This window comes from Astyanax mexicanus, chromosome 12 (genome assembly GCF_023375975.1).
Source record: "Astyanax mexicanus isolate ESR-SI-001 chromosome 12, AstMex3_surface, whole genome shotgun sequence".
NCBI lineage: Eukaryota > Metazoa > Chordata > Actinopteri > Characiformes > Acestrorhamphidae > Astyanax > Astyanax mexicanus.
In genome coordinates this window covers 50,278,937-50,303,974 of record NC_064419.1, presented here as the reverse complement: position 1 = coordinate 50,303,974, position 25,038 = coordinate 50,278,937, and the positions used below count along the sequence as shown (strand labels likewise).

The 25,038-nt window shown below is 38.6% G+C and overlaps 2 protein-coding genes across 2 annotated transcripts in view; one reads left to right on the top strand and one right to left on the bottom strand.

Annotated features, from left to right (window-relative positions):
- Window positions 1-5,009: 5,009 nt before the first annotated feature.
- Window positions 5,010-16,780, bottom strand: lrrc47 (leucine rich repeat containing 47). The gene is made up of 7 exons (XM_007236682.4): window positions 16,186-16,780; window positions 14,885-15,334; window positions 13,374-13,490; window positions 11,306-11,421; window positions 9,425-9,527; window positions 8,083-8,172; window positions 5,010-5,546 (listed from the first exon to the last, which is right to left on the bottom strand). The coding sequence occupies exons 1-7, from the start codon at window positions 16,756-16,758 to the stop codon at window positions 5,322-5,324; spliced, it is 1,674 nt and encodes a 557-aa protein (XP_007236744.3). The 5' UTR covers window positions 16,759-16,780; the 3' UTR covers window positions 5,010-5,321.
- A 961-nt stretch (window positions 16,781-17,741) lies between these two features.
- Window positions 17,742-25,038, top strand: part of cep104 (centrosomal protein 104) — a 43,178-nt gene continuing 35,881 nt past the window's right edge. The window contains exons 1-7 of the mRNA XM_049485601.1: window positions 17,742-17,803; window positions 19,061-19,184; window positions 19,377-19,550; window positions 22,273-22,411; window positions 22,517-22,579; window positions 24,124-24,200; window positions 24,425-24,596. Of these exons, the coding sequence (XP_049341558.1) occupies window positions 19,072-19,184; window positions 19,377-19,550; window positions 22,273-22,411; window positions 22,517-22,579; window positions 24,124-24,200; window positions 24,425-24,596 (738 nt within the window). The 5' untranslated portion in view covers window positions 17,742-17,803; window positions 19,061-19,071. The remainder of the gene's footprint in view (window positions 17,804-19,060; window positions 19,185-19,376; window positions 19,551-22,272; window positions 22,412-22,516; window positions 22,580-24,123; window positions 24,201-24,424; window positions 24,597-25,038) is intronic.

The window sequence follows — 25,038 nt, the reverse complement described above, 5'->3', positions numbered from 1 at the left end:
TGTTGCTAGGTGGTTGCTAGGCGGTTGCTAAGGTGTTGCTATGGTATCCGGGGTGGTTGCTAAGGTGTTGCTAAGTGGTTGCTATGCGGTTGCTAAGGTGTTGCTAGGCGGTTGCTAAGGTGTTGCTATGGTATCCGGGGAGGTTGCTAAGGTGTTGCTAGGTGGTTGCTAGGTGGTTGCTAAGGTGTTGCTAGGCGGTTGCTAAGGTGTTGCTATGGTATCTGTGGTGGTTGCTATGGTGTTTCTAGGTGGTTGCTAGGTGATTTATATGCATAAATTAGATTAAATGGTGTTTGCACGTTGCTACGCAACGTGCAAATACATCAATCAGCTATGCACGCTAGGTTGCTCTGGCCGTTCGGGGGTGTCCAAACTTTTGACCCGTGGCTCCATTACACACAGTACTGGGGGGCCGGGGTGTCCAAACTTTTGACCCATGGCTCCATTACACACAGTACTGGGGGGGGCCAGGGTGTCCAAACTTTTGACCTAACGCTGATTAATCCCATAGCTGCTCCATTACACACAGTACTGGAGTTCTAGCTACCTGTCCTTCGATCTAGCTGCCGTCCTCCGATTGGCCCCATTCATTCCAATGGGGCCACTTCGTACGACATTCGTACGAAATCCGTACGTCGTAACTTTTCGTAACGCATATTTTCGGAAAGAGCTCAATAAGTTCTACAGGTCCTCAATTGGTTTCATCTTAGTATTTCAAAAATTGCGACGTCCACGGGCGTGCAAAGTTCTGCCCATTCATTTTCAATGGGCAAAAAAACGCGTACTTACGAAGTTTTTACGAAAAACGTAAGTCCGATCGGAAAGCTGTATACAAGCCCACCATTCCCGATATGGACGCACGTTTTCTCTTTTGAACGAAGTCGATATTTCGAAAACTGCGGCACTAGTTAACCGGACAAAAAACAGGTGGAATAATAATAATAAGAAGAAGAAGAATAAGACTTAAGAAGAACAATACTGTGATTGCATTACTGCAATCACACTAATAAGAAGAAGAAGAAGAATAAGACTTAAGAAGATCAATACTGTGATTGCATTACTGCAATCACACTAACTAGCGCTAGCTAACCTAACTATATAGATAATAAAACAAGTGTCTGAATGCTTAGTGCTTATGATATAGACATGTTTTATCCATAATCTGGTTCATCTGTATATGAACTCTTTATTATTACAATTTACAGATTATTTTATTTACGGCCTTGTAACGTTTCCTGGATATTACAGATATTATTTTATTTACAGAATGAATGTTTACTCCTGTTAACACTTCTGATACTTTTCTTTAAAACCCACAGACTTTTATTCTTTTCAGCTGCAGCTCCAAAACAACCAAGTCCAACTATCCTAACAGTAAAGATAATCTGCTGTAAATCAATGAAACTTGTGATTTTACTGTTATAAAATATATTTAGATTAAAGAAGGTTTCAGATCCAAAATCTTCTCAAAGCTCTGGTAAAACAGCATAAAATACAATCAGTAAAAAAAACCCCACCAAAATAAAACATACTCAGTGGATTATTTGTGACAATGACATAATATAATTGAATAAGACTTGCATAAATACATTTGTATCTTTATATACATTACATACAAATCTTCATGCACATATACCTTCTCAAATTTACTTTATAAGGAGAGCATATTAATGTAAAAGGGCTGTTTTTTTTTTTTCATTTTATGTATGTTGTATATGTTTTATTTATTTAGAATATTGTAATATTGTAGTTTGAATTCCAGTGTCCAAATATTCTTAATTATCAAAAGTTATTTATTTAAAATGGACTTAATAACAATAATTTCTGGGACCATATACTATCATCCATTAATTTATTTTATTCAGACCAGTCTATTAGTTGCCACTATTAGCAGTGGCATAACATAGTCTTGAAATAAAGGTATCTTTTATTTTAATAATTTCTGAAACAATATATTGACCACTACAAGACATACTGGTATTGAGACAGGCCTGTCAATATAAAACATTAATTGCTCTTTTTATGCTATTAATTTATCACTATATCATATATCATAGCATTAAAAAAGTTAAAAGTTGACATCAACATTAATATCTCAAATAAACAAAATAGTAACAGAAGGATGGATCTACTCAGTCCTGACCATAAACGATTTTAATAGTGTCCACGTCTTCCTCTTTCAGCATCTCTTTATTGAACTCATCCTTTAATGGTGAGAACAGACTGGCGTTTACTCGGATGATCCACTCGATTATCCTCTGCCTGCTGTAGTACTCCTCCTCCTCTTCCTTTTCATCATCATCAATATCGTTCAGTACCGCTCTTCGTTCTTCGCGTCTCGTTTGGTGGTTATTGTTCCTGTGTGAGCTGAGAGTTTCCTCCGTCTCGATGGCGGAGTCGGAGAGTTCCTGGGTTGGCCGTTGGGTCTTTGCGATGCTCCTGGAGTCTTTAACTCCATCCCTGATGATTCCACTGTCCTTAGCGTTGGGATTATTCTCCTCAAAATGTAAAATCTTACTGGATTGGTCACCTGCTGATGGATTTGGTGTTCTAATTCCAGGATCTGGAGAGTTTTGGGCCACGGTCAGCGTCGCAAAGCTGCGACAGATCAGGCCAACCGTTTTGTCCAAACGAGCACTCTCTCTTGGTTTCCATGAGAAAGCCCGGTGCCTTCGGAAACTTATCGCTAAGATATTCGTTTTCTTGCCCATTTGCAGTGCCTCGTGTTCCGTTATGCGATTCTGAAACAGAATCTTCGCTCCAAGCTTGGTGGACGTCACTCTCGAATCAAATATCGGAGGCAGTGAGTTGCTCTTCGCCAAGGTCCTACAGTTGCTTCCGTTGGGTTTATTGGTTTTATCCAACGATCCAGTCCGCAACACAACCTGTCGAGGTCTGAGCAGGAAATCTGAACGGTTGGCTCGATTCCCTTTCAAGGAACTCTCAGGAACTGATGACGCTAAAGGCCCAAACGAACCAGAAGCCTTGGGCCAATCGATCAGCCTGGAATGAACGTCTTCAACCATCGCATATTCCTCAAATCTGCTCAAACATGCTTCATTAGCCTTGGTCTTCCCACCCAAGCCGTCCTTCTGATTCTGATTATCCCGATTAATGGTTCTCATCGCGTTATTGTAGACGCGAGTGCAGTTGCGTTGTTGGGCCGCATGCTGAGAGAGACTGATCTGGTGGCTTCCACAGAAGTTCTGACTGAACCCGAGCTCCTCGGCTCATCCTTTATATCTCAGGACAGTGGAGTCTGTCTCTGAGACGCCTCGGCTTCACGTTCCCTCAGGCCGCCGGTCACCTGATCCGTAACCGAAGCCGCCGCTTTCACAACAAGCCACAGATCCCCAAACAAACACACGCCGCGGTGACCCGCCGCCGGCGGCCCGAATACACAGAGAACCGTTCAGCAGATTCAGCTGATCTAAAAAAAGAAAGCTTTGATCCTGGAGATGTTCCAGAAGAGCATCCAGTGATGTCCTGTGATAAATGCGTAATTATCAGATCATTATCGGCTCAGTCTCGTCTCGTCTCTCGCGTGACTGAATCTGAAATCTGATCTTCAGCAGGGATTATATCATGTCAGGTAGCTGAATCCTGAAATACAGCACATGAACACCCTGGTTTAAAGGAACAAAATGTTTCTACATGTTTTCTTAAAAAATCTATTTGTATTGCATGAAAAATGCAAGAGAGAAAGACGAAAACAAGATTAACAACTTTTTAATAACTTTTTTTTATCTTTTCCCAAATAAGGATTAAGCCCAGGCATAGACAGTATTTTTCAGTGCAAAATCACCATTTTAAAGCATGTGTAATCTAAGACATATATTGTTTAGTAAGTCAATCGATCAAAAAAATTACAACTGAATTCAGTGATTAATCAGGATTAATCTCACATTTTCTTCTTTTTAAGACTAGGTGTTTAATAATTGGTACTGAAATGTAAATAGAAGTGTTGGTAAAATTAAATTTAATTTAACTTAGTGGTGTCAATCACATATGATTCATTTAAACCCTGGTATTTCCCTGTATTGTTTGGAACATATCGTCGCTGTCCAATGAAAAACACTTATCTCCAAAACAGCAACTTTACAGTAAGTCAATGTAAAAAGAGTTTATTTCTGGTAATTTTGAAGAGTTTCCATTGTTTCTTTCATCAAGAAATTTAGGCACTGAGTAAGGGACAGTTTGTCTGTTCAAATTATGTAGTAAACTAAAAATCGACAAAAATAGAGTGTTTTTTATAAGAAGTCACAATATGCAGTAATAATAGTGTAGTGTAGTTTGTTAGGTCTAATTTACTGTATTACATCATCTAAGGGTAGATTTGATGCTTTGTAAACGAAAATATTATTTTAATGTGCTTTAGGTTATGTACTAAGTTTAATGTATAGCTTTAAATGGGGTATATAAATGCTAGTGTAGCTCCATATTCCACACACAACAAGCTGGAAATAGGAAACATGCTGTCAGCTAAGTGTTTGAGTGTGTGTGAGTGAAAGAGAGCCTATATTTCAGCATAAATTTAAAGTAATCTACCTTCGGAACCTGACAGTTGCGACATTTGTTGTCTCTAAACAAAACTGCGAATAAGTCAGCAGTTTCCGTTAACTCTCATGTTAATAATTCGGGTAAAAAAAAAAACTAACAAGTTAGTTTCCAGCATAATTGTGTGCGTTAACATGTTCATATTAAAAACACCAGAAATTATGAATTAATTTATATTATTACCAAAATCCAAAAGGAGATTGCCAGAAGACACGTACATACATTTCTTTATCCGATTTGCACTTGAAGCACAGATCTGGGACTTAATCTGGTTCGTAATATATCATAATAATAGTTCCACATTTTAGCCCTGTGGTTTGATCGATTCTTAACTTCCTTTCTTAACTTTTAACGATTCTGAGATGATTTTTGCAGTGCTGTTTTCTGTGTAAAAACTGAATAAGATGTTGAAGTTTGTGAAGAAGAGGTAAAAAAAAGAAAGAACCAAAAAATCTTTTCCAAAATCTCATTATTTTAATAAACAGAGATTAAGTGCTGAGCAATACTTTTTAAAAAAAGTACTTTTTATACTTTACACATCTTAGTGCTAACACATTAACTCTTCATTTATTACATTTGTAATAAACAGCGTGAATTATGGCATTAAATAATATTTGTAAACATCATTAAAAAAAAGAATCATGTTTTATGTGTAAGTTTAAACCCAGTATATAATTTAACCGAGGATATAAACAGTGAGAGTTACTGACAGCGTAAACAGAGTGTTTATTTATTTATTTATGACAGGCCTGTATCAGACGGGGTTATCGGATGATGTTCAGATGGCTGGTGTCGGAGGTCAGGTCGGTTTTGGACGGGTAAACCACCTTCAGGTTCCCCTCAGCATCCACCACCCTCACCTGCAGCACGCTCAGCTCGGGAGAGGCGGAGCTATTCACCGAGGGGTCAGAAGTCGCGTCATTCTCGCCGTCTGAGCCCGCCTCCTCCTCCTTATGATCAAAGGTAAACTTATTAAGCTCCGCCATTTTCTAAAAAAGAAAAATAAAGAAAAGATGAATCAGACAATCAGTTTCATTTTAATATCAGAGCTGCAGACAGTCTTACTTAACATCCTTTTAGGGAAATTTAAGATTTTACTTTTCTTTTTACATGCTTTTATTATGGATTTTTACATGCTTTATTTTTATACATTTTCTTGTTTATCACTTTTTTCCATATTGTCTTAAGTTTCATTTTATCATACATTACTGACATTTTTATTTAGTTTTTCAATCAATTAAATCAGTAATTCAACTAGCTTTTATTTTCACTCGGAAATACATTTAAACCACTTATTAGTACTTCCCCTATCACTAGTAATGCTCCAACAGAGAGAGAGCGTGTGTGTGTGTGAGAGAGAGAGAGTGAGCTCTGAGTTTCATCTTCTGAAGTCTCCGTTGCTCCACTAGCCGCTCGCGTTCAGTAAAACTGAGCCTGATCCTCTTTTAGAGGCTGTACGTGTGACGCAAGTATGTAAAGACGTGTGACTTGACCAGAAGAAGAACTCCCGCGAAAAACGACCCAACACCCCATTTTTTTGAATGAATATATTAGGACAAATGGTACCATAAAAATAAATATTTTATCCATATTCCTCCCCACTCAGAAATGCTTCTGCTTTCAGTTTAGAAACTAAATAATACAGACCACTGCTTTAAAGTTATGTAATCACATTATTATGCTTTTAAAATTATCAACAACAGAAGTGCTGGCAATTATTTCTGGAACAATACAATCTCCACACAAAAATAGTTATAGTTATTGTGACAGCAGCAAGACGAACATCTGAACTGAGAGCTGTATTATCTGGAACGTGCAGATCACGTTCTGCGGTTGGTTAAATATTTAGAAGGACTCGGAGCTGACGTAAAAGCCCAACACAGGAATGTAGGACAGACGTTTCAGGTGCTATCAGTGCGGGAATCACGCGCCCACGCCACAAACCTGTATCTCCTACTGCCCGTCTAACATTACAGCCCTTTATCATGCTAATGCTAATTAGAGTTTATATAAAAACACACTAATAAATAAACTCTAATAAATCAGCAGAGTGAGCTGATAATAATCAGGGGTCTGTTTCTGTAGCAGATCTAATGGTATGTAATAAACAGCAGTGTACACAATAAACAGCGTATGCAATTAATTGCGTATACAATCAACAGCGTATACAATACACAGCCAGTGATTCAGGTAGATGGAGTGAATACTGGAGCATGTCTGGTGATAACACACCTGAGAGAGCACTCAATCACAGGTGTATTGTTTGGTGCTTCTGTGACACAGGACACTCAGGGTTTTTTTTGTGTGTACATGAATGTGTATGTGTGTGTGTGTGTCACAAGTAAAGCCCTATCTGGACGGTATTATTTTCTCAGGGGGTTCTGGGTAATTTTCTCTTTTATGGGTGTTTTTTTTTATCCTCTGTGATTTTATTCCCGTCCAGAACGATCATGTACATGTTTTTCTCAGACGTCCTCTGAGAAAATTACAGGCTGAATTATCTACTGTTTTTCTCTGAACTCCGTGCTCCTCCGGTAATTTTAGTCCCGTCCGGACGCACATCTCTGAGTTTCGTCTCCTCGCCTTTAATAAAATAGATATTTGTCCACTGCTGCGCACCGTAATTTTACTTTGGGCACACCACGGTTTCCACAGAGATCCACGTTAAAAAAAACAACAGCGAGTGGAAATGGAGGAGCTACTGAACGCTGCTATGAGGTCATGTGACCGAGAAAAACTAAAGCCTAAGAACTCACTGATCCTCCTGTTTTTACAATTGCAGTCCGGATACAGGAGTTTTATCACTGTGAAATGTTTTTCACAGAAACTAATCCTGTCCGGATAGAGCTTTTGTATGTGTGTGTGTGTGTGTGTGTGTGTGTGTGTGATGCCGGTGGAGAAAGATGAGCTCAGTTCTTCCACTGTTGTTGTCCGGCAGGTCGAGCCTTGTCTATAAAAGGAGCTCGAGACCCAGAAACAGATCCTCTCCACACCACATCTCCACTGATTATTAATACTGTAACAGAGCCTCCATTACACTGCAGCGCTCTACACTAACCTTCCCAGCATGCTCAGCTCACAGCGCTCAGCAAGGGAAATGACTCTTCAGAATTATTTAATTGAAAATATTTTTCCTTTAGATAAGGCTGCAGATTCAGGGGTTTATGGACGTAGGGAATTGTGGGTAAACGGAGATGCTGGTGTTGTTTGGTCACTCAGGTTTGTGGAGAGTGGAGTGGGTGGATGCTGGTGTTTGAGAGAGCCTCCATGTCTGTGTTACCTTCTGGTTCTCTCTCTTTAGTTAGGCTGTTTTATAACAGTGGCTTATAAATACCAGATTTATATAAAACAGCCATATTCCTGCAATAATGTCCTGGAATAAGCTTTACATTCACAGGACATTTAAATGCTGTAGAGTGATTTATTTTCCATTATCTGCCATTATAATAGAAATAATAATACTAATAGAAAAAACATTCTGCAGTAAGACTTTTAAAATCTACTGTTTAATCTTACAACACTTACTATGATCAGCATGTCCATGACATCCTTACAGGTCTGCAGACTCGTAGAACTTGTGACCTCAAGGAACAGCTCACGTGTGGTCTTTCTGATCTGAGAGAGAGAGAGAGAGAGACACAGAGAGAGGAAGAGAGAGAGGGAGAAAGGGGTGAATTATGGGAGTTGTAGTGAGAGCTAATAGCGGGTGTAGCTTGATGGGACGTTCCATTTACACTAATATTACCACCATTAATAATGGTGACCAGGGGGTTTCTAGCTGGAATTGTCCATGTAAAAAGCAACAAGCTATTCTGTCCCATCACTTTTGGTATAACAGTGGATGTACATTTATTAGGATAGTATAAACACCATGAATAATAACAATTAAATTAAACAACCCAATCTTAGCTCAAAACGTGCAAAAGTCATGCACTAATTGTCTTAATTAGTCATGGGTGTGGTTAATTTTGGGCGTAACGTGAAATAAACCAATCAGAGTGTCTCTTGCTCATCAAGAGTAGAGCAGGTGAGCTCTGACTTTGGTGGATTGCTATTTTAACGGTGCAGCTACCTGGACGTGTCCAACAAACTCTTCTCAGCAGAGGAAACTGAGCTGCTGGTTGACGCTGTGAAGGAGCTCCAGCAGCTCATTTACGGGAACAGCAATGTTATTTTATTTACTATTCTGTTTATTGTTGATGTAAAAGTTGGGTTTGTGCTGCTGTGTGTAACGAACGTGCACGATAATCTTGCATGACTAGGATTGACTAGGATGACTAGGATAGGATTGGACAGCTGACTGTTGTCAGGGTTTTAATCAGTCAGTGGCGCACTTATATTTCCCGTCACCAAGATAGAAACACAAAAAAAATTAGACTGTTGACAGGGTGTAAGATAGTAATGAGCATCGTGCCGCGCCTTGTGCTGTGTGTACGATAGAGCCCTATTAAATCTAATAAATAATTCAGAACAGAGTTTTGACGCTCAGACTTCAATATTTTCACCATTTCTAAATTCAGCTGATTTTATTACAGCATATTATCCTGTAATGAACACCTGCGTAAAGAAAATAGAGAAGTTGATGCACTGAACTGAAACCACAGTGTGGTTTTTACGCGGACTCCATTAAAAATAAAGCAGAACATAATAAAGCAGGTGCTATTACACATTAACAGTGGCAGTTAGGGAAGTTATAATAATAATATTTATAGTGCAGTCCAGAGTATAACCACTGAGCCAGCAGATGATTTCCGATCATTAACCGCATCAGCAGAGTAACAGAGTGTTCTCTGGTCACGCACCGTTACTCTCTGACGCTGTTCAGTTCTAGAACATCACACCAGTAATCACCATTACTGCAGATTACCTTTGTCCTCTCGCTGTTGGTAATGGGAGGGAATGAGATCACATGGCCGTCAGCATCAACCAGGCAGGGGTAACGATCCTTCCCATCCAGCAGCTGAAGATACCTGTGATACAGAGGAAGCTGTTAGGGGTTTAACAGTACAGAAAATTCACGGTTCAGTTCACACCTCGGTATAAACTCCACGGTTCAGTATGTTTTCGTTACGTTTTCGGTAAGGTTGGTATAAAATATAAAGATGCTGGTTATACTGTATAGCCTCAACCTTAATTATCTTCATAATAAGAATGAATCTTCATTATAATCATGTTTAGTTTTTTGGGATGGGATGTTGTAACAGGGCTTGAGCTCTTTTATTAAATACTGAAAATCAGGATTCGCTCATACTGTCATCAACAGAATTACTTTAACTGATTAAACCACAAATATTTCTTTCTAAGAATATTACTGAATGCATTTCAGTGTTTGAGTTGTTTTAAGAAATATCAGCATTAGATCGTTAAAAATGAATTAAAATCGTGATTAATTTTTTTTAATGCTGGAATTTACCAGTATTATTGTGAGGGACAGTAATAGTGTAGTGTGGATTAGGTCTGGCAGACTAGATTTATTTGTGCTATATTATAATATCTTAGAGAGAGAGAGAGACAGGCCGACAGAAGGCACAAGCCAAAGAGAGAGACAGAGCGACAGACAGACGGTGCAAGCGAAAGATAAAGAGACAGACAAAAGGCGTGAGCGAAAGAGAGAGACAGAGACAGACAGAAGATGCGAGCGAAAGAGAGACAGAGAGACAGACAGAAGGCGTGAGCGAAAGAGAGACAGAGAGACAGACAGAAGGCGTGAGCGAAAGAGAGAGACAGAGACAGACAGAAGATGCGAGCGAAAGAGAGACAGAGAGACAGACAGAAGGCGTGAGCGAAAGAGAGAGACAGAGACAGACAGAAGATGCGAGCGAAAGAGAGACAGAGAGACAGACAGAAGGTGCAAGCAAAATAGACACACACACCGTACCGTGGCGGTTCGTAAAGAATACGCATATTGTTACACCCTATCAGCTACCTAAGTTTTTATCATCAATACTGAGCCAATAACGGAAATATATCGCAAACATAGAGCTGCAACAAAAAAACCCAGTTAATTCATTAGGGGTCCATAAAAATCTTATTTATTAGCATGATAATATAAAACAAATGGAAGCACTTTACAACTTTAACAACTATCAGATACAAATATTCAGAAACCAATATTACGTGACAGAGTGGCAAAAAAGCAAATTTAGCCAAATAATTCTCATTAAAAAAAAAACAGTGTTTTCTCTAATATTAGGATTTTTTTTGAGGCAGCAGTGGTGGTGTTTCACTATATCAGAGCTGTATAAATGCTTTGTTGTGCTGTTCTATCTATTCTACAATCAAAAATATACATTCAACTCAATCTGACCATTCATGATCATGTTCTGCCCACAAATTGAAAGCCTATCTGATCTAGGACCACATACGAAGAGCTAGGTTCAACATTAACAGACTGTGGGAACATGTCAAAACTGATCTTTACAAATCCGATGTGTGTGATTTTAGCCTGGTAATGTGAACGTAGTCAATATTTAAATCAGGTGGTTCACACAATCTTCTTTTACTGTGACCCATATCTGAGATCTGTCTGAACGGTTCGCACTGTGTAATTAGCAGGCAGACCAGTGCTTCACGTTAAGTTTTACTTTTATCCAGTGCCAGAATCACACGAGCTATGAATGAGTTCAGACTGCAGCTAAGCTCATCACAGAGAATTCACACCAGCATCGCGGAAACTGACACGTTATTCGTCCACGATCGGGTTTTTGTTTTTCACTTTCCTTTGACACGATAACAATTAATTACTCACTTGTGGAGCCCCGATACATTCTGTCGCTTCTTCTGTTTCCTCTGTTCATCCGCTTCCTGCTGCAACATCCGCAACAGATCCACAGCCTTCATCTCCTTACGACCCAGAGGAACTATCTACACACACATTAACACACACACACACACAAACACACATTACCACTAGTTACTACGTAATTCCATATGTGTCCCTTAATCGTTTTCATCTCTTTAATCAAGATTAATTTACCATGTAGAAACGTATAAATTAAATAAAGAAATAAAGAAAAACATTGAACGAAAAGAGGTGTGTCCAAACTTTAGACTGCTACTGTATATCTGGACTTGCATCTTATCCAATACCTATGCATAGATAATGTAAACATCTATGTATTCAGAATGTGTATTTTACTACATTAAACATTTAAACAGGGCAGTAATGTGTGTATAAATAGCAGTTCTGGGAATCAGCACTGATTTCCCAAATCAATTCCAGTCTGATTCACATGATTCAACTTGATTTGATTCAATATTGATTCACTTAGTAATATTTCATTTGCAATAAAATTATCAAAGTTGTAACTGTGGAAGGATTATTACACCCCTGTTAATATTAGTAGTGTTTACATAAAGAAGCAGTAACAATATATTTTTTGTAGTATATTTTCAATTCTGTCCAAAACAGGCTAATACTAAAAGATCCATCTTGGGTTTATATATGAGATATCAGATTCTTATGGGGGTACAAGAGACACTTGACTCAGTTTAAAATGAAAATGTACTGTGTTTTGAACGTCTGTGGCAGCTTTAGATATTGGGCTAGATTAAGCTTTTAATGGGCGGGTTTTAAGACAGTGATTTTTTTATTTGGTGGAACTGGCAACCCTGGCTGCAGCTCTCGATAACTCGCTTTCTGCTTTTTTCTATCAATCCAGAGACAACAGAAGCTCTTTATGTGGGGTTTAAACTCTGAGAGTAGGTTTAAATGTATAATAATCTGATGTACAGTGAGTACGGGTGTTGTCTTGTCTCTTATCTGGAGTGAGAGAGTGAGAAGTGTGTGTAAGCCCATTTATTACCCCTCCCACAGGGTGTTGAGCGCCCAGTCACTCATTCACAACACATCAACATTAGTCGAGGTTGTGGATTATGTTGAATAATAGTTGCAGTTTTATTTGCTATTACTTAATATTAAAATAAACGGCCGAGTGTGTTGATTTTTCTGAGTTAGACTGTAATAATCACAGTGCAGCATCATCAGACCTGTATCAGGAAATACACAGGAAGCATGACAGAGCTTCAGCCACTGCTGTCTGTACAGAAACAGCTGCTGTTCGAATGTTCTGCACAATGAAAAATCACAAAAAGCAAAAGCACCTCATTTATTATTAAACCCCTGAATTATCCGTATTCTCAGTGACAATTTAACCAGCAGATTAGAAACCAGATTCCACACCATTCATAAACGCCCGCACCAGATCTCATTAAATATGCATACCACCCCCTACTAGCTGTTATATAAGCAGTGGGTGTGCTCTGATTGGAAACTTACGCAATCTGTTATTGGGTAACCAATTACTGAGCAGCGTAGCGAGTAAGGATCGTTTTGTTCGGCAGGTAGCGAACTTTTACTACACGTTTTATTTTCTCCCTGAGATTCGCTTTAGAAAACTGTGTGTACTGTGTGCTCCAGCAGCTCATTTACGGGAACAGCAATGTTATTTTATTTACTATTCTGTTTATGGTTGATGTAAAAGTTGGGTTTGTGCTGCTGTGTGTTCATGTGTGTGTAATAAGTGGGGGTGTACGCTCGGCTCGGCACGGCGCCTGTGTTACCGAGATAGCGATGAACGACTGACTGTTGGCGTCTGTCTAGGTTGTATTCAGTCAGTGGAGCTCCTGTGTTTTCTGTTACCAAGATAAACAAGCAAAACTCCAGAAATGTACCTGAAGACACCTCATTTCCAGAACACCACGCCCATCAGTGTAGATATATTCAGAAGCTCTGCTGCTGTTTAAACCAGACAGGAGGAAGGAGTAGTGATAGACTGTTGGTGGGGTAAAAGATAGCAATGATACTTATCTCGTACCCTGAGAGCATCAGGAGGTCTGGCGTCGTACTGCAGCGGGGCTTTCAGTAAGCTCAGGTCGTGTGTAGCGATGGTAGCTGTTGTCCTTTTGGCACAAACGTCATCATGAAGCTTAGTCTGAAAAATAAAGACAAAATTGGTCACTTTTAAAGATAACAGGAGAGTTCAATTAGGATATATGAATTTTATTTTAGATCATATAAAAAAAAATCACCTTCTCCTTTTTATTCACGTTTGTCTACAACTTTTAGTTGCTGAGTTTCCTATTTATCGTTATCCATCAGAAATAATCAAGGTGTTTGGTTTCTGAGCCTTTTTTAAATCACTTTTTTTGAGGGATGCCCTGAAATGATTTTTTTTTTTTGGCCAAATTTACAAACCAACAATAATGAGCTCCTCCCCCAATATGAACCCAAAACTGGTCTCTGTGGAGTATGACTCGTTAATTTGGGAAATAAATTGTGAATTCGCCTTAAATAAAGATTAATTGAATTAACCTTCTAAACTGGTCTGTTGCTATAAATAAGCTTTAGAATGGATGGGAGGTTTGTAGGTAGTTTTTAAGTTTTCTTTAACAATGCAGCACATTTTAAACATTTTTAAGAGGTTACATTTTCTGTAATTTTGTTCTTCATTTTTCTACATCATTCTAAATCATTATTTTAGTGATACACCGAACACAACCGAATTAACATTCAATTTGTTTTCTTGTCTCGTTGTTTACCTGAGCTGTGAGGAACCTTTTAAATGCATTTCCCGGATTCATGCCTTTATCAATGCAGCACATTTAGAACATTTTTACAAGAGATTACATTTTCTGTAATATTTTTCTTATTAATTATTCTACATAAGAAATAAACATGTCTTTTGTTTCTGAGCCTTTTTAGAAATCACTGTTTTAGTGATGCACCGAACATTTTTATGGCCACATAAATTACCGAATTACCAGTTTTATGCAGCACAGTTAGAAAAATGTTAACAGAAATATTATTTTTTTCTTATTTATTGTTCTACATCAGAAATAAACATGGTCCTTTGTTTTTGAGCCTTTTTGAAAATTGCTATTTTAGTGATGCACCGAACACAATCGAATTAACGTTTTTTTTACGCTTTCATTCAGTTTGCCACTTTTTTCTCCACTGAATAAATGTAATAGCCACAAAATATTTTTATCTCGTCTCATAGTTTACCTGAGCTGTGAGAAACCTCTTGAGTGCATTTCCCAGATGGAGGTTCATTTTCTTTATCAATGCACATTTTGAACATTTTTACAAGAGATTACATTTTCTGTACTTTTTTTCTTATTTATTGTTCTACATCAGAAATAAACATGGTCTTTTGTTTTTGAGTCTTTTTGAAAACCACTGTTTTAGTGATGCACCAAACATTTTTTGGCCACATTAATGACCAAATTAACACGGTTTTTCACGTTTTCGTTCAGTTTGCTGCTTTTTTCTCCACCGAATAAATGATATACCCACCAAATATTTTTCTCTCGTCTCATATTTTACCTGAGCAGCGAGGAACCTCTTGAGTGCATTTCCCGGATGGAGGTTCATACCCTTCACGATGCAGCACACGATAAACGGCCTCACGTCCTTCACCAGCGGAGAGACCGTCACCGTCACCGGGGAATCAGATATGTGCAGAATCCGCACCACCATCTGCTTCAGCTCATCCACCTCCTCCTCTTCCTCCCTCTCCTTCCTCCCCTTCTTCCCACTCTTCTTCTTGGAGGCCGGCCGATTCGTATCGCTCTTCTCAGCGCTCTCCTGCTTCCACTTCCCCCGACCCCCGACCCTCAGGTACTCCAGCACAGACTTCGCCTGGCAGCCGTTCACCATCTTCTCCAGCCGCTTATCCTTCAGCTTATTCCCCTTAAAATTAATCTCCTTCAGTTTGGAACAGTCGGCCAGCTCGTACGGGATCTCCTGCAGCTTATTGTTGGACAGATCCAAAACCTGAACAGCAGAGAAAGATGATTAAATCAGCATTATAATAAACACACAGTAAAATATTAAAGATGCATTAAATAAACTGACTGAAATCATCCACAGCAGAGAAGAGGAGCTTTAATACAGCTATAGTTATAGAAAGCGGATAGTTCAGAATTGGAACCTCAATATAAAATGCTGAAATGTTCTAAATAAATAAATAAACTCAGTTTGGTTTCACTTATTTTTACTCTACCTCGCTCTACCTCCAGTCTTGACATGTTACATGATCACAGTCTTCAGTGTGAAGAGTTGGTGTTGGACATGAGTAATGCAGCTCTTTCTACGTGTTTAGTGTGAAATCTAATTTTAATCCTATTAATTGAAATATGATTAATTGTACAGCTCCAGTGCATTTCTAATAACAACAATCTCAGATAAAGAATGATATAAATGCATATAGGGCTGGACAATATTACAGTATTAATATAATCAAAAGGAAGCTGGATTATCAAAAGCCATCAAACCAAACTGAACTGCTTGAATTTTTGCACCAGGAGTAAAGCAGCATAAAGTTATTCAAAAGCAGTGTGTAAGACTGGTGGAGGAGAACATGATGCCAAGATGCATTATTTGAGGTCTGAAAGCTCTGCATCTTTTTGTTATTTCAGTCATTTCTCATTTTCTGTAAATAAATGCTCTAAATGAGAATATTTTTATTTGTAATTTGGGAGAAATGTTGTCTGTAGTTTATAGAATAAAACAACAATGTTCATTTTACTCAAACATAAACCTATAAATAGCAAAATCAGAGAAACTGATTCAGAAACTGAAGTGATCAGAGCTGTATATATATATATATATGAACCCTGGCGGACCTTGAGAGCGGGCAGGTTGTGTATGGAGGAGCTGAGCTGCTGGATCTGGTTCTCGGAGGCGATGATGGTGTTGAGGAGCTCCAGGCTGGGGGAGTACAGGTCTTCTGGAAGCTCCTCCAGGCTGTTTTTGGAGATGTTGATGGAGCTGAGTCTGGAGCAGCGGCTCAGGCCGCCGGGCAGCTGGGTGAGCTGGTTACAGCTGAGGTTGAGGGTGGTGAGCTCGGCCAGGCCGCTCAGCTCCGCCGGCAGCTCCCGCAGCGCGTTAGCGGACAGATCCAGCACCCGCAGCCCCGGCAGCTCGCCCAGGCTTCCGGGCACCGAGCGCAGCCCGTTCCGGCACAGCACCAGGCTCTGCAGCCGGGCCAGGCTCCGGAGCTCCGGCCGCAGGGAGCGCAGGCTCGGGCACTGGCTGATCTCCAGGTAGTTGAGGGCGGTGAGTGAGTACAGGGCGGGGTGCGGCTCCCCGCTGCCCGCCATCCGCTCATCCACCCCGGGTCCCTGCAGCACCAGCTCCCGCCGCCGCTCCTCCTCCGCCCGCTGCAGCTCCGGCCACACCGCGCCGTCCGCCGCCATGCTGTCCTCACCAAAACACAGGAACAGGACTTCCGGAACAGGACTTTTATTATTTAACAAATAATAAATAACAGCAGGATAACAAATAACTGTATTTCTGTAAGTTCTCTGTTTATTATGTGTTTATTTTATTTACGTATTTATTAATGTATGTGTTTCATATGTTTATTCTTATGTTTATTTATGTGAGGTTTTAATAGGATAACAATTAATTTATTTTGTCTTTTGTATTTTGCTATTAAGTTATATTGTTTTGATAGTTTCCAGGAGGATAACAAAATATTTTATTTATTAATTAAATAAGTGAGGCTTTTAGTAGTATAACAAAATATTTTTATTTTTAAGTTGAAATTCACGGTGGGGTAACAAATTGTTTATTTGTTGTTTAAATTGTTGTTTGATTTTGTGTAAAACAACATTTGTAAAATTATAATTTTTATTTATTTTATTTATTATTATTTCATTTATTTTTTATTTTTTTAATTAAAGTATTCCAGTAGGATAAAAAATAATTCCTTCATTCATTTACTAACTTAACTTATTTAATTATTTGGTATTATATTTTAGGATTTCCAGTAGGATTACAAATGGTTTATTATTATTATTATTATTATTATTATTATTATTATTATTATTGATTAGAAACTGTAAAACAGACAAATAATACAAAAAACATAAAATTGAAATAGAAAGTATTTATATATAAACCTAGAAGAGGTAATGCTAAATGAATCTTTGTGAATCTTTTTTCTTCACACATTTAGTATATAGAGGACTTAAAACTAATTAAATCTCTTGAGAAGATATGTTCCTTTTCATATAAAATGTTATATTTTGTTAGTATCATAATAAGGTTGATTCACTGGCCCAAAAATGATTAATAATCTTAAATATTTCTGATTATTAAAGTAAAACGTAAAGTAAACACAAAAAATACAAGTACCAGAATCCCTTTCGAAGCGCGCATGCGCAGGGCACGGCAACAGTTGTCAGGCAGTTGGTTATGGAGGTGAGAGGGGGAACAGGCTGTTTGTGGATTTTTGGGGTAAATAATGTTTAAATTCTCTAATTTCTCTGTGAATTCAGCTCACAGTCTCACACTGAGCATCTGTACTGTATTATAGAGGGGTTCTGGAGTGAATATTAGCGGTGTTAGCGCTGTAGTTAGCTGCTGTGTGTGGATTTATACCCGGTTTAGCTAAAGCTAGTAAAGCTCGTTCAGCGTTTCTGTAGAGATAATCCAGAGAGCAGCTCCTAAACCTGCTGTTATACACTGTTATATACTGATATATACTGATATATACTGTAATAATGTTACAAACTGTTATAAACTGTAATTTAACTAATGTACTGTAATATAAGTATAAGGGCAGAAGCTGGCTGGGAGCTGCTGTTTGTGCTGGTTACTAAAACACCGACTTAACAACGTCTGAACAACTTGGCAGCAAAAACAAAACACTAACTTAGCCAGAACTCCAGATACACACACACACACACACACACAAACACACAAACACACAGACTCACACTCTCACACATAAACACTTAAACACTTATAAACACACATTCTAACACAAATACAGACACACTCTTATACAAATACAGGTATACAATCTCACACTCATACAGGCAAACAAGCACTCACACAAACACATACAAATAAAGGCATACAAACTCACACACACACACACACACACACACACACACACACACACACACACACACACACACACACACACACATACAAATGCAGGCATACAAACTCACACAAACATGCGTACAGAAAGACAAACAAATAGACACAAACACTCACTCACACACTCATACAGACGCAAACACACATAAACACGAACACACATACAAATACAGATATACAAACTCACACACACACTCACATACAAATACTGGCATACAAACTTATAAATTATACACACGCTCACATAGAAAAACAGGCATACAAACACTCACTCATACAAATAAAGGCATACAAACTCACAAATACACACACACACACACAAACAAACACAGGCATACGAACAGACAGACGCAAACACATGCACACAGAAACACATATACAATAGACACTTACACTCACTCACTCACACATGCAAACACTCACAAAACTAACACAAACAAACACTTACACATACACTCGCACACACAGTGAGTATCATTGTGTCAATGGCATACAATGATTTTAGAATGAGAATAATAATGTTTATTTAAACAAATGAGACCAATTATTATAGAGTCTTTATTTTATGTTTTCTGATGTTGACCCACACTCTCCTCTGTGCTGCAGGTCGGGGCAGGATGCCACGTAAGATAGGATTCACTGTGGTCAGCTGGTCTGGCCATGAAGAGAATTACAGTGCCAAGGAGCTGATGATCCACGCCCCCACCGTCAGCGGCTGGAGATCAGCCAGGTAAACCACCCCACTCTCAGCATTACTGTATATTACAGTTTATTACAGTTTATTAGAGTATATTATAAATAAAACCAAGCAAACTAGCAGCTTCACAGTTTACACCCATATAAAACATTGAGTGAACTGAATACAGAGTTGGGGTTCTGAACCTGGTCTCAGCTCTGGGTTGTTGGTTCTGTTCTGGTACAGGTTCTGTCCGTTCCCACAAGAGATCACCCTGCAGATGGTGGAGAGGTGCCACGTTAAGAAGCTGCAGCTGCTGGCCCACCAGTACCTGATCTCAGCCAAAGTGGAGTTCCACATCGGAGACCGGCTCCCAGAACCCGCCTCACCCCAGAACTCCCAGCAGCTCCGCAGACTCGGGTCAGAGCATGAGCTTCATGTGTTACACTGTGTTCTGTTCTGTGTTTAATCTGGTTATTCCGGCCCAAGGGGAGACAGATTTCAGCACAACACCGCTTCTTTTTCTTCTTCTATTGTTTAATAAGTGATGATAGCGTCACTCTGGTTCAGTTGATCCAAACTGAGACACCCTCTTTTAGTTGGACTAGGTTTTTGTGGTTTGATCCAGACTGAAAAAATCTGAAACTCTCTCAAATGTAGACACTACGGCCACGTCTCCATCAGCAGCCGGAGTCTGAGAGAGAGTAGATTGTGCTGTTTTTTTCTGGGTGGGTACACACCCATTGTCATGCTGGTCGGCACAGGCGTCTCTTAAATTTTATTTAAATCCAAAAAAAACCCCTGCGAGCTGTCCGATCTCTTACAAACTGTTTCTTGTTTATCATCTAGCTATTAGAAAAATTTATATTAAAAAAGATGTTTGCTGAGATCAAAACAGAACAAAGCAAACATAAAAAGATTTGGCTGAAACAAAAGACCACAGCAACACCTTAGAAACCACCTAGCAACAACACAGCAGTTGCCACAGATGCCATAGCAACACCTTAGCAACCACCTTGCAACCACTTAGCAACCACAACGTATACCATAGCAGCACCTTAGAAACCACCTAGCAACCACACAGCAGTGCCACAGATACCATAGCAACACGTTAGCAACACCATTGAAACCACCACAGATACTAGTGATGGCAAACCGAGGCTTTCTGAAGCACTGAAGCCTTTTTCCTAATTGTATCGAAAAAAGGTTAATTACTCGGAGCTTCATAACACAGTGGACATCAGAGGCACCTGGTGGGCAAAACCTGAAAGTGCTTTGTGTATTTAAAGGACGAGGGGCGTTTTTTTTGTCTTTTTACAGTTTTTAAACCTGTTCCAGTGCATTTACATGACATTTGAGGTTTAAATAAAAACTGAAAAAAGGAAATGGAAGAATACTTTGATGTCTGGATAATTTAATGCATTATATTAAAAGACATAACTGTAATATATTTTTAATTAATATATAATACAATTAGAATGTACCTTGATAAGGCACACTGGAGAAACTACACTTGTAATTCTAATTGCATTCACATTGTTGCTTTTTTCCCTTCACCATGTTATTAATCTGTTAATATACCAAATTTTAAAATTATATTATTCACTATTATTCACATCTTTCCAAGCAGGGTTTGTAACATGTTTACATGTATCAATAGTCCATTGCCTATTTTTCCATGGGCAAGGCTCATGTAGATATGCTGCATGGGGGATATGGAAGAATTTGATGAAAGAAATGTATGCTCATAAAGGTGAAGGTGCTTGTGTAAGGGGCAGGGGGCACATATTTAATGGACGTGGTTATGTACATGTGTAATTTAGTTTTTATTTAGGAATAAATTTTTTTCCACAGTGCTGGGGTTCAGTTGGTTATTTCAAAATATGTTGTCATAAGGCAACACTTTTACTGGATGTATGCCATGACAGTACACACATTGAACTATGAGGATATATATGTATATATATATATATATATATATATATATATATAATTATTGTACACTCTTACAGAACTAATAAAATGCCATATGTCTAAAAGGCATAGTTTTCTTTCAAAGTTTATATTTTCTAAATAATAATTTTCTACCTTATTTGATGGCAAAAGTTCAAAGTGTTCCCAAACTTCAGAACGGCCTCTTTTTCTTACTGGTTCCATTCTAATATTTTATTATCTACTATCTATATCTTATCTATCTATCTATATATGACCTATCTATATCTTATCTTATCTATCTATCTATCTATCTATCTATCTATCTATCTATCTATCTATCTATCTATCTATCTATCTATCTATCTCTCTCTCTCTCTCTCTCTCTCTCTCTCTCTCTCTCGCTCTCGCTCTCTCGCTCTCTCGCTCTCTGTATCTGTATCTCCGCTAACAACCCTCGAACTGCGCGCCAGGATTTGCCGCTTTTGAATCTTTCCCTGAAGCAGTCACGTGGTTGTGTGCCGAAATGAAGCTTCGGACGTCATTGGTCACGTGATCTTTGTAGAACGAATCAAGCATCGGCTCAGTGATTCGAACCAATGCGTGTCGTTTTTTCAACACACGCCTCGAAGCTTCAGGTTCAAGGGTAGCATCACTAACAGATACCATAGCAACACCTTAGCAACTGCCTAGCAACCACAACGGATACCACAGCAACACCTTAGAAACCACCCAGCAACAATACAGCAGTGCCACAAATACCATAGCAACACCTTAGCAACCACCTAGCAACACCTTAGCAACCGCCTAGCAAACACAACGGATACCACAGCAACACCTTAGAAACCACCCAGCAACAACACAGCAGTGGCACAGATGCCATAGCAACTCCTTAGCAACCACCTTGCAACACCTTAGCAACCACTTAGAAACAACATGGCAATGACCATAGTGAACAGTGGGAGCCATATTAGCTGGGCAACCATCCTGCTTTTCCTTCAGGAAATGCACTTTTCTATTTTTTATTACTATTTTTATTTTATTCAGCCAAATATTTGCTGAATTCCTATAAAATATTATGTAATCAGGCTATAGAGCTCATTAATCAGCTGATAAATATAAGTATAAATGTTGTATCTATATGTATCTGTGTGGAATTCTCCAGTTTGTACAGGATTGTGTTCTGGTTCTGAAGCTGGTTGTTCTGCAGGTACGTGTCTCTCTCTAATAACGAGAAGACGGGTCTCCGAGCGCGAGAGCTGAAGTCTGTGCATGTAGACGCCGTGGGGACGTACCTGAAACTCACCTTTCACCGAAACCACGCCAATCAATACAACCTCTATAATCAGGTATTAAATACCTTTAATAAACAATATAGTGTCTTTTTATTTAGTTTTTACATTATCTCTTATATTCTCTTATATTCCTCTTATATATTCACTCTTGTATTGCAGGTTGCTCTGGTGGCGATTAATATTCTGGGAGACTCTGTGGATTTCAGTGATGTGAGTCCAATTGTAAGTAAAGCTAAATTCAGTGTGTTTGTGTTATTGTTGTTGTTGTTGTTGTAATACACCTCCGCGCCACCAGAGGGGGATATGTGCTTTAGATTACTGAAGATTACAGTGTTTAACAGTTTAAAGAGGGATCAGAGTTACTGTTCATTTATTTTAGTGCAAAAATCTCTATCACAAAGCAAATACTCACTCATATATATATATATATATACGTATATATATATATATATATATATATAAGTATTACAATTAGAGTACCTGCCAAATGTAATGTTTTTATTTCATCTATTTTTTTTCCTACATAGTAAATGAATAGTGAAATGATCTATCAGACTATGAAGGAACACATAATGAATCATGTAGTGATTCTCCCTTTCTCTCTCTCTCTCTGCTCTATCTCTCATTTTTTTCTCTTTCTCTCATTCTCTCTTTCTCTCTCTCTCCTCTCTCTCTCATTCTTTTTTTCTTTCTCTCTTCCTCTAATTCCATGCTCTCTCTATCTGTCTCCCCCCCTTTTTCTCACTCTCTCGCTTTTTCATTATTTCTCTAATCCCTCTCTCTCTCTCCATCTCTTATATTCTTCCTCTCATTCTCTCTCTCTCTCTCTCTCTCTCTCTCTTTCTATCTCTCTCTCTTTTTTCTCTCTCTTTCTCTCTCTCTATCTCTCTCTTTCTTTCTTTCTTTCTCTCTCTCTTTCTCTCTCTCTCTCTCTCTCTCTCTCTCTCTCTCTCTTTCTTTCTCTCTCTCTCTTTCTTTTACACCTGTCTCTCTACAGTCAGGCTGTAATCACTGAGTCTGTACTAGGTCAGGATCTGTCTCTGCTTTTCTAACAGTCAGGAGATATTCTTCTAATTTATACTCTGTTTTAGGACCTGATAGCGTTCCAGTCTCTCTTTCTGTCTGTCTGTCTGTCTGTCTGTCTCTCAAATTCAAATTCAAATTCAAATGGCTTTATTGGCATGAACTGCAAATAACAACTGTTGCCAAAGCTCTCTCTCTCTCTCAGCTCTGGTTTCATATTCTCTTTCTGTGTGTGTGTGTGTGTGTGTGTGTGTATTGTTGTGGTAATCTCTCTCTCTCTGTACAGAAACAGTAGAATAAGCTGCACAATAGAGCTGCACTATAAATGTGCATGTAATTAATATGAGTAAACTCACACAGAACACAGAGAGAGAGAGAGCTGTGCAGTCATCACTATTACACAGAAAACTGCATTACACACTGTGCATGACTATTTAACACAAAACTCAAACTGCACTACACACATTCAGCAACAGAGGGAGATCTTTACACCGCAGACTGTTCACAACACATAATAAAGCTAGTGATGGAGATAGTGTAGAGTTCTGAGGTAGAGAGTTTTTGTTTTTGCTTTTTTAAAAATGCATTTTATTTGTTGTATCATTGTATGATTTTAAAATTACAGATATAGTTATGGGACTGTATTATGTTAGAAATATTAGTTATGGTTATAGTCGCACTGGTGGACACAGATGTGCTGTTATGATATATTTTAATTTATGGTACCTCTTTCTTTTCTGCAGTCCAGCAGAGATCAGCTGATTGAGCAGTATCTCAGCAGTACTCAGCACAGCTCAGCACTGGACAGCTCATACACGGGGTGAGTTATAATGATGGAACTGGCACTCATCAGGATGCAAGTTAACAGCTCCCCAGATAAGAGCATCTAAATACTTCACAGAGTATTTAGGTTTGTTTAACACTGTTTTTAAGTTACTACATGATTCATTATGTGTTCCTTTATAATCTGATAGATCACTTCACTATTCATTCACTATGTAGTAAAAAAGTTTTTTCAGTGATGTTGTTCTCTGTTTGTAACAGGTCTAAGTACGAGTCTATCTCTCCTCTGGATGATTTGGCGTTTGATATGTATCAGGACCCCGAGGTTGCCCATATCATTCGCCTTCTGGATGACAAAAAGCAGGACATGGTGCGATTAGAGAGATACGACCTGGCCAAAAAACTCAAACAGGCCATCGCTGATCTACAGAAGGTACAGTTTCATCTTTACACAGTGAATCTTTATCTGTGTGAATGTAGTGATGATATTTTAGAGTGAAAGGGTAACAAATGTGTTTATTTGGGGTAAAACTGTTCTGTAGTCTCTAGTTTATATCCTGTTGCTTCCTCTATGCCGGATATAAGATGAGATTGAGAGGGTTGTCACAGTAAACATTTTTTGCAAACGATATATTGTCCCATGAATTATTGCGATAAACAATATTGTTGGCATTTTAAGACCATTCAATGGCACTGATATAATGACAACATAATATCATGAACAAAAGGTATTGTTCACGGACTTAATTCTGGAACCTGAAAAGTTCCCAGCTTGAACCAAAGTAGTTTATAGTCATTAATAATATATATACACATTGCAAAGTGCAATGTGTATCGTGGGGGAATCATGGGTCTGCCCCACACCATGACATGCA